The 10,000-nt window shown below is 40.5% G+C and overlaps 1 protein-coding gene across 1 annotated transcript; it reads right to left on the reverse strand.

Moving 5' to 3' along the window:
* Positions 1-595: 595 nt before the first annotated feature.
* LOC138052843 (putative ankyrin repeat protein RF_0381) lies at positions 596-2,781 on the reverse strand. Its single transcript, XM_068899433.1, has 2 exons — positions 1,168-2,781; positions 596-996 (listed from the first exon to the last, which is right to left on the reverse strand). Exons 1-2 carry the CDS (start codon positions 2,594-2,596, stop codon positions 821-823), a joined length of 1,605 nt encoding a protein of 534 aa, XP_068755534.1. The 5' UTR covers positions 2,597-2,781; the 3' UTR covers positions 596-820.
* Between the last annotated feature and the right edge of the window lie 7,219 nt (positions 2,782-10,000).

Genomic DNA, 10,000 nt, shown 5'->3' on the forward strand with positions numbered 1-10,000 from the left:
AGCGACAGCACCGAAAACATGAAAATTAAGAAACACAGTCGTCATAAAAATTTAAGTCCGAGCGAGGTGTTGTTTCTTTGTCTTTAGCACTATATAGCACTAGAGCAGTATTGAGCAGCACCCTTGGCACTTTATTCGCAGATTGGGGAGAGATGTGGCTTGGGAGGGCCCAGTGAACACACAGACTGAAGGGAACAAAGAGAAAGATATCCACATATCACACCATGTGCATCAGTAGAGCGACACGAATATTAACGGCAGACAGACAAATGGGCACATAACATGGCTACAGCGCACTAAATACATCTTTGTTCTCAAAGTTAAGGATTAATTTCATTTGGGTTTCAGAAGTTAGTGAAATAGCCTAAATCTATGCCACCTATACATTTTAAACAGTTTCCCTGACCCTCCCGCCCCCGTCCTGATTACATTCAGAGTGGCTGCGTGGTTGATGATTGTAACATCTCCCTCTTTCGCTCAAAGGCGCATGGCCATTAAATGATCGAGGGGCAAAGTATTCCACACCGTTTCGTTTCCAGAAACCACACAGCTATTTATGACCCCTAACTTCAATGGATTGGTATTCGCGCTATTATGTAGATGGTTAGGGTCTACTGTATCTTGTTTGTTATTTTGTTTGTATCCATTGTTTTCTTCAACCAATCTAATGTGTCTTTAGTGTTCTATGTGTACCTGAAGGAGCGCATAGGGCAAACCAAATTTCTCAGCTGGTTGATGTGGCACTTGTTTGAGGACGAGCTCAGTAAGACTAAGACATTTCCGATGAATTTGAGAATATGACCAATGCATATATTTCACATTAGCTTGCACCTTGTTTGTTCTTTTGTTTTGCTTCTATAGACATTTCCACTTGTTGTGTTACTCGAGCTTGTGACTCTTCCTCGCGTGAAGATAACTCTTGCTGTTTGTTCATTAAGACCTCTTTGAACGGCCATTTCTCTTCAGCCTTTCGCACATCCTCTTCTAAGCTTTTGTCGCTGTCCCAATGTAGTATGGAGGTTTTGGGCTCGAAATCATGTAGTGTTTTTATTGGCTCAACCCGTGATACTTCTTTTCCTTTAGTGACTGGCCCCCACCTGAGGGGTAATATCTGCGGAATATCACGAGGGGTTTCTCCACTGTAGTTCCTCAGGTTGATATTGCATCCGGATTTAATCAAAAACTGTGAAATGTCAGAAAATCCATACAGAGTGCATAGATGAAGAGGAGTATTCCCATTCAAGTCTTGAATATTCACATCAGCCTTGTTTTCAAGCAATAGCTTGACGAGAGGTACGTCTTTTTGCGCGACTGCTTTATGAAGAGGGGCTTCTCCCTTTTCGTCTCGAAGATTCACATGCGCCTTGTTTTCAAGCAATAGCTTGACGAGAGGTACGTCCTTTTGCGCGACTGCTTTATCAAGAGGGGCTTCTCCCTTTTCGTCTCGAAGATTCACATACGCCTTGTTTTCAAGCAATAGCTTGACGAGAGGTACGTCCTTTTGTGCGACTGCTTTATGAAGAGGGGTTTCTCCCTTTTCGTCTGGAAGAATCACATACGCCTTGTTTTCAAGCAATAGCTTGACGAGAGGTACGTCCTTTTGTGCGACTGCTTTATGAAGAGGGGTTTCTCCCTTTTTGTCTGAAAAATTCACATCCGCCTTGTTTTCAAGCAATAGCTTGACGAGAGGTACGTCTTTTTGCGCGACTGCTTTATGAAGAGGGGCTTCTCCCTTTTCGTCTCGAAGATTCACATACGCCTTGTATTCAAGCAATAGCTTGACGAGAGGTACGTCTTTTTGCGCGACTGCTTTATGAAGAGGGGCTTCTCCCTTTTCGTCTCGAAGATTCACATACGCCTTGTATTCAAGCAATAGCTTGACGAGAGGTACGTCCTTTTGCGTGACTGCTTTATGAAGAGGGGCTTCTCCCTTTTCGTCTCGAAGATTCACATACGCCTTGTTTTCAAGCAATAGCTTGACGAGAGGTACGTCCTTTTGCGCGACTGCTTTATGAAGAGGGGTTTCTCCCTTTTCGTCTGGAAGAATCACATACGCCTTGTTTTCAAGCAATAGCTTGACGAGAGGTACGTCCTTTTGTGCGACTGCTTTATGAAGAGGGGTTTCTCCCTTTTCGTCTGAAAGATTCACATACGCCTTGTTTTCAAGCAATAGCTTGACGAGAGGTACGTCCTTTTGTGCGACTGCTTTATGAAGAGGGGTTTCTCCCTTTTTGTCTGAAAAATTCACATCTGCCTTGTTTTCAAGCAATAGCTTGACGAGAGGTACGTCCTTTTGCGTGACTGCTTTATGAAGAGGGGCTTCTCCTTTTTCGTCTTGAATATTCTTATTCGCCTTGTTTTGAAGCAATAGCTTGACGACAAAGAAGTTCTTTTGCGTGACTGCTTTAAGAAGAGGTGTTTTCCCCCACTGATCCTTAACATTCGTATTAGCTCCATGTTCCAAAAGCAGTCTAGCCACAATGTAATTGTTGCCAGAAGCTGCAAAAAGCAAAGGCTCCTCTTTACCTGGGGCTGTTTGAGCATTCACTTCTGCCCCAAGATCAATCAGTGTCTTGATTAACACACCAGAGGACATCCGACTCGCCAACAGCAATGGTGTGATATTGCTCTTTGCAGCGACATTGACATCAATACCATCATTCAAAACGAGCTCAATCACCTTTTCTACATCACCGCTCTTGGCGCACGAGTGCAGCTCATTTAGTGTTTCATCAATCTCAACCAATCTTTGGTACAGTCTTTCAATATCAACATGACCTAGTTTTCTCCAAGTAAGGACTGATAGAATATCAACGGCTGATTTGCCTCGGAAAATGGGCTTGTTGTTACTTATTGTTTGAGATTTCATCTCTTCCACAAAGTTCTGAAGATAGGTGCTTGCTTTATAAACACTGTCATAGTCTCCTTGTAAGACAGCTGCCTGTAGTAGATTAAATCCCGAATAGCTGTCCGTACGCAAAAAAGCCCTTTGTGTAGATGTCCTGAGACTGAGCTGCAAGAAAACGTGTCAAGCATCAATTACCTTCGTAACAACAGTATTACGCCATGGATAACGAGGCCCACGCAAGCCTTCCCTTTGAATTAGACTTTTTGATAAAAGTCCCCCTCTTCTTCCTTTGGGACATTTATGCACCTCAGTTGACAATCTCCATGTCAGTTAGAAAAATGGTCTGAGTTAAGTTGAAAAACCAGGTTACATTTTTCGTATTTAAGTGACGTATTTACATTCGGCGGAACTAAACTGTAAGTGGCACTGACATAGAATGTAAATATTTTTTAAATGCTATGTAACTCATTTTTCTCATTTGGCACGTAGTGTTGTGGCTGTAGCAGACAACACAGTTTTAAGTATTTATGGCAAAGTGTCATACCTGCGCTATTTCAATTTATAAGTTTTGCGTGCGCTCCATTTAAATTTCAAATAGCATTAAGTGTTATTCGCGCAAGCCACCTTATTTAACGTAAGTTTTTAAGTTGTTTTGACCTATTCATGCTGACCATTTGCTTACCCGTTGCTAACCCGTCTACAGTAGAACAATGGGGCCTTTGCAGCTGGCGATCACGTGGTACAAAAACCGCCATACTGGGACATATAAAACAAAGAAAATTTAAATTAAGTTGCTTGGTTTTAGATGTTCCTGTGTGCAATTTGCTCTCCAATATGGCGGCTTTTGTACCAAGTGATCAACAGCTGCAAAGGGCCCATTTGGTAAACAGAAGTGTAGACTTGTAAAGTGTTTGTCTAATACGCACGCAGTCATAGAGCTAAGTGTGTAGACAATTTTAATGAGTCCTTTCATGTAATTTTTGTATTCATTTTCTACATTTGTAAGGCCGTGCATTAAGTGACTTTTTACTTTACATTTTAGATCCAATTTGATGTAATTCATTAAAATACGATTCTGATCTTCTTACTTGGCGTCTTTGGTCAACGGAATGTTACAGTTCTAGGGTGCAATGGGCAGCCAATGTACCTTGTTAAGGTTGGACTGTTGTAATGTACTCATCTTACTTAGTTCTCGAACTTTCAAAAGTTTATTTTTGCTAACTTAAGGCTTTTCTGTTGATTAAAATGCACCTAAACTCAATATTTTTCGTTCTTAATATACAGTGTAAATCTTACTTTTTTATCTTAATTAACCCTTTCACCGCCGATGGCTTCCTCATTGACAAGTAAAATCGTCTGGCGTTAGACAGAGTAAAATCTATAAGTGTCAATTTGCATTTTTGGCGGTCAAAGGGTTACCCACACGTCGCCCCAGCAGAGGCCCTTTGGCTCACACGTTCACACCTTTAATTATTTTGTAATATCCTGTCCCATTTTGAGGTCTTTTAGTTTTTTAAGCTTTGGTAATAAATTCAGTTTAAAGATAGCAAACACGGTGCACGTGATCACCTTCTGTCAACTGAATGAACTACGGGAAAGAATGTTAATCGTTCGTTGTTTTCAGAGTAAAACAACGTACTTTTCAGCCAAGAAACCTCTTTGGTTTTTTGAATTTTGTTGTAATATTTAACTGAATATTTACATTTCATTTGTCAGGTCAGGAAGCCGTCTTTGTTGGGTTCCTGAGAAACGTATCTCTTGAGACTTCACGGTGAACTATTTACTCAATTGAGAGGCCATGTAATTGAAAATCTGAACATTTGGGTTTACCTCGGTGTAAAAACCTGTGAAAATTTTTCTTTGTTTTGTTAGCTCGTGGTAGGGTTACGTTATTGCTTGATGTTTGTTTGGCTCTTTTGTTTTCCTTTGTGTTACGTCATCTGCGAGTTTCACATGTTTTTACACCGAGGATGAGCCAAAATCTATGACATACAAAAACATACTTGCTAATTATCGCAAATCACAATGCTGACAAGCACAAAAGAAGAATAAATGGTTAATAAATATGAAGTTTATAACTATCTGAATGTTTTTGTGTTAGAGTAAAGGGATACACTGTCACGCAAATGATGTAATTTCTTGACACTCAAAATTCGCAAAAAGCGCGAGTTTCATGTAAACAATCTTCGCACTAGTAAGTGGTAGCAATAAATTGGATTAACCGGGAGGTTAAAGAAATATAGTTGCCTTAGCAAATAAACTTCATTTTACACTACAATGACAAATCATTTGTCAGAGAATTCCTGTCTCCTAGCGTATCACATTTCAACGCACGTACGCAAATTTGTTAAGTCATTTTCACCGCGTCCTGATTCCCGCGAAAGTTTTCTTCTTTCAAGTATCAACAAAAATATTATTTCTCGGCAAGTGTTCCATCTTTTATCTTCAAATAAAAGCTAAAAATAAACGATCTATCCGTATTCCGTACATATTTTTTCATAATTTAATATTCTGTCAAAACACAAAAATAGCAACGCACGCAACAAATTTAGTCGCATTTACCGCTTCGTCGAATTTCCATGCTTAACACAGGAACTTTTAGTTGTGAAAATCTTTCTCTATTTGTTAGCAATCATCCTTTTGGAGAAATCGACCGGTCTGCCAATATTTTATGAGTTTTTCTGAATGGGATGTCAAAGGCCAAGTGGATGTTATGCATAATTGGGCGATGAAGTTGCGCGTGTGACCTGTTATAAATATTTTTTCACAAAATGTTCCTGAATCGTCAAGTATCACCAAGTTATTCTACGCAAAAAGTAGGTTTTAAAGGTTATTTTGAGAGTGGAAATCACGAGGCATGGTATATTTAATTAAGTTAACAGAACAGAAAGACGCTGACCTCATTTTGACTCGAAAATGCTTTACTATTGCCATTAAAAAACTATCCAGTTAAGCTCGCATATTGCAAAACATGATGAATTCATAAAGGCCACCGTTTCCAGCGAAATATTTTTTGAAACAAACAACATATTTGCTATTAGAGGCAATCTTTCTTTCAAAAAATTATTGGCTGTCACATTTCCAATTATTTTTTTTACCTGAACACTGTGCAGAGAACAGAGATCACAGATCCACTTAACGAGTTCGATTCCTTCTCTGTCTTTGTTGAACCCATAAGTAACCAGATAATTTTCCATTTGGTTTCAGTGTTCTACATAACAGCACACTTGTTAAAATATTAGAATACATCTCACTTCGCTTTCGGCTCGCGATCGACGGGCGAAAGTTGTTGTCGAAGTGCATTACTCCTCGCTTTTATGATTCCAGAGATTTATTTTTCACCCCCTGTCTTATTTATCCAAGTGACGTTCCATTCTTGAGCTCCATAAGGGTATATTTTGTTTAAAGATGCACTAAAACGCCATCCGCGTTACCACGACTTTCGACGCCATTGCAGGTTTAATAATTAAACGTTCTCCTGTGTGCACCAGGGAAATCTCATATTACCCCAGCCCCCTCAAACCTAACAAAATAGGCAGAGAAGACTCTATGCACAAAGACACAACTTAGCAGGGGAGTAACAGGCAAGACATTTCCCGACACGGAAAAAAAAATTAAAAAACGACGAAATGAAACCCGCTTTCCGACTGGGGTTGCCATACTGGCAACCCAGTAAAAATCTGAAAGCCCGAAACTCCCGTGCTGCATATTAATTCAGCCGCGTACACACGCATTACATTTTTTAAACGAGATGCTTCCGTGAAGCATACACTGGGTTGCCTCTGGTACGTGTTACAGAAAATCAGAAGGCACTGAATTGTGTGGTATTGAAATACAGCATTCCAGTCTCCTAAGAATAACAAATAAAAGACAAGCGCGACACCTTGGCTTCTGGGCTGACATGTTGATAATTTTTAAGTTCCCTCACAACTTCATTTCACCACAAGTGTGCCCTCTGAGCATCTGGCAGCAGCTTTGTAATACTAAAGTTCACTGAAGTTAATCCCTGTCCGGCGGGGTTAGCAGCAGCAGTAATTGGGACTCATGACCGTGATGTGAGAGGCATGGGTCTATTCTTGATTTTACGTCACAAACTGCTTTCCATTCCTGTTGCACTGCAAAGCAGTTTGGGATCTAAAATCGTGAATAGACCCATGCCTCTCACATCATGGTCGTGGGTCCTAATTACTGCTAGTTTTGATAACTTTGCGCATCTTGCCCGACATATGGGAAGCGAAATTTTGAGAGACGAATGGTAAAACATGTTTGCTTTTGGCGGGGAGAGTAATGTTGTTGTCAAAAAATATTTGAGTTTAGGTGCACTATAGGGTTAATTATTGACCCTCAAATGGTCTTAATGACCCCCCACTTGAAAAAATTAACTGGAACCCTGCAGTTCAATACCACCCAATTCAGGGAACTGGTCAAAACTACTATACTCGAACAGGACCCACCATTGGGGTAGGGGGGTTCTCAAAGACACCACCTATCTTCGAACTTATCTCATGAACATTACCGACAACATTTTATTACGTGGAATGCCGAAGGCATACCACGTCTTAAATCCGGGCTGGTGTCAATTTTCTTTTTTTCGTTGGTAGTCACAAATGTACATACCCCACGGATATTGAATTAAGTTCCAATCGGGTAAATTTACTTTTATACCCTTCAGTATATCCGAACTTCCCTGCCCCATTTAGAAACTATATACTTGCCCTGCGCTTCGCGATCATGTGCGCGCGTTAGACCACTCGGCCACCGCGACACGGTTCTGTTGCAATGAGGAAAGCAATTATTTCTTGTGGAATCTTTCCGCCGGCCGTGATTGACACAGTATTAAAATATTCGATGATGTTTTTTCTTTGAGAAAGACAAGCTTTTAAGGTAAGAAGAAGTTTCTAGATCTTGCTTCGTAATTATACTTTTGTGTTCCGCTGTGAACATTAGGGTTAGGGTTAGGTTGCGGAGGGGTTGGCGCAGTGGTAAGATGTCTGCCTTCCAACCCTAAGGTCGCGGGTTCCATTCCCGGTTCTGCCGAGACTGGAATATTTGGCGACCTTCTTTCCCGCTTAAGTTCACTCAGCTTTCCATCCTTCCGAGGTCGGTAAAATGAGTACCAGCATGCATGGACTGCTTAGAAGCGGCTGCAATTTGCGCCTGTATATGCTTCCAGTCCGCTGGGGGTAAATTGATCATTGTAAAGCGCCTTTGAGACGTTGTGATAAGGGCGCTATATAAATGCACCACTTTACTTTACCTTTTTTATTACGGTATTTTGCACAGAACGAATACTTCATTAGAAGTATTTTGCATAGCACGAATACTCTAATATTTCTTGCGAACCGGTTTGTTCAGCCGTTTTGACGTAGAAAGAAAATAAGAAAATATCTTTCAACGGCCAAACAAAATAAAAAATGAAATCAAGTTTTAAAAAACGAATTACTGATGTCCGTAACGGGGACTTGGCAGCGGTCCCCCATCCAAGTACTAACCTCATTCGGAGGAGCTTAACTTCAGCTGACACATGGGCTAACATCAACGATTGAGATCTTTGTGTTAAATTCACACATGTATCTTGTCGAACTTTATTAAAACTTGAAAGAAAAAAAGTAAACTAACAAAAACCTGGTGTCTTGCCGTCACTGATTTTGTCACAGATGCATCCTTTGTTTCGTGAGTTGTCAGTATTAAACACGCAAGGTAACTTGATCACAGGCGGCCGCTTAGATCGATGTCACTTTCGATTTTGTGATTTTACTTGTACGACCAAAAGTACGCAGATTGAACGTACAAAAATCTCCCGAAATGTTTTTCGCTGATGGTAACTTGTATTATATTCGTGGCACAAAATTTATGATGTCTTCATCTCGCAAATTGTCTTATTCTCGATCGACACTTCCTAAAAGTTCCTTCTGCTCTCCTTAAAAACTACATATCATTGTTTAGTTACTTTTGCGTCAATATTTGTTTTGCATACATGTAAGGCAGGCTAACAAAATCTGTACCTTGCTTAGTTCGCATTTTTGGGCATTAAAATAGAATTTTTGGTCGTATGTTCCTGACAGCAAGTTGCATCTTTTGACGTCTCCCATCCAGTTACTAACCCCGCCGGAAAGGGCTTGACTTCAATGCAAATTGGTTTTGGAAAGCTGTCAGAAGCTCAGAGTACACGCTTAAGCTTGTGGTGAAAAAGAAGTTGTAAATGATCAACTTGTCAGCCTTGAAGCTAAATGTTTCTCGATTTGCTTTTATTTTCTTCAATCGTTCTGCGTTAAGTACTTTACTGAACCACATGTCTTCTCAGGGGGTATCTACCAAAGATATCTACCATGACACTGTAATGATTTACGATACCAAAACAATATCGTGTACCACAGTTGTTAGTTATGTGTCGATCAGACCGAATCTTCATCATCCTCCCTGGTAAACCACGGGCATTACCCAACCCTCTGTGCCAGAACAGTGTCGGTTGTTTTTCTTAAACAACCGAAACTGTTCTGTGCTTGCCCCTTACGGCACTGACAAAAGTACCGTACGTTAGTACATGGGTACCATTGGCCGAGAAACTAATCTTAGCCAAAAGGCCGAAAAGCGATCAGGACACGGGAAAACTTAGGTAAAAACATAGTGGAGATATGGGATTTTGGCTGGGTGAGAGGGGGGGGAGGGGGGAAACTGAGGAGATACGGGATATTTTTTAAAGTAGGAGCGCATTGCGTACGTGTGGTAGTGCAGTAACTAGACTGTGTTTTCTCGAGAAGCGATCACTAGGGTTTTTTGTTTTCGTGTTTGATAGTTTTTTGTTCAGCTCGAGTGTAGAATCATGACGAACTTTTGTAGTTTGTGAGAACTATTTACTACCTGTAGCTTTTGTTGAGTTTTGAATCGATAATAGAAAGAGTTTTGGCGATTTCAACCCAGACTGGACTACTGGATTTAAGCTTTTTCCTTGACGAGATTTCAAGTTATTGTGAAACGTTTGGTACCAAGTTACTCTAATACTGAAATCAAGATTATGGAATTGTAGAACGAGAACTTTGGACTGGACTATAGAACGCGAAATTACGGAATTTTACATTTTTGAGCATTCTGAGAAATGGAGTTCACATATTGTCTTCTTGTCTTCGCCACGGCAGATTTAAACAGTTTGCA

The sequence above is a fragment of the Montipora capricornis genome, chromosome 1 (genome assembly GCF_036669925.1).
Source record: "Montipora capricornis isolate CH-2021 chromosome 1, ASM3666992v2, whole genome shotgun sequence".
In the NCBI taxonomy this organism is placed as follows: Eukaryota; Metazoa; Cnidaria; class Anthozoa; order Scleractinia; family Acroporidae; genus Montipora; species Montipora capricornis.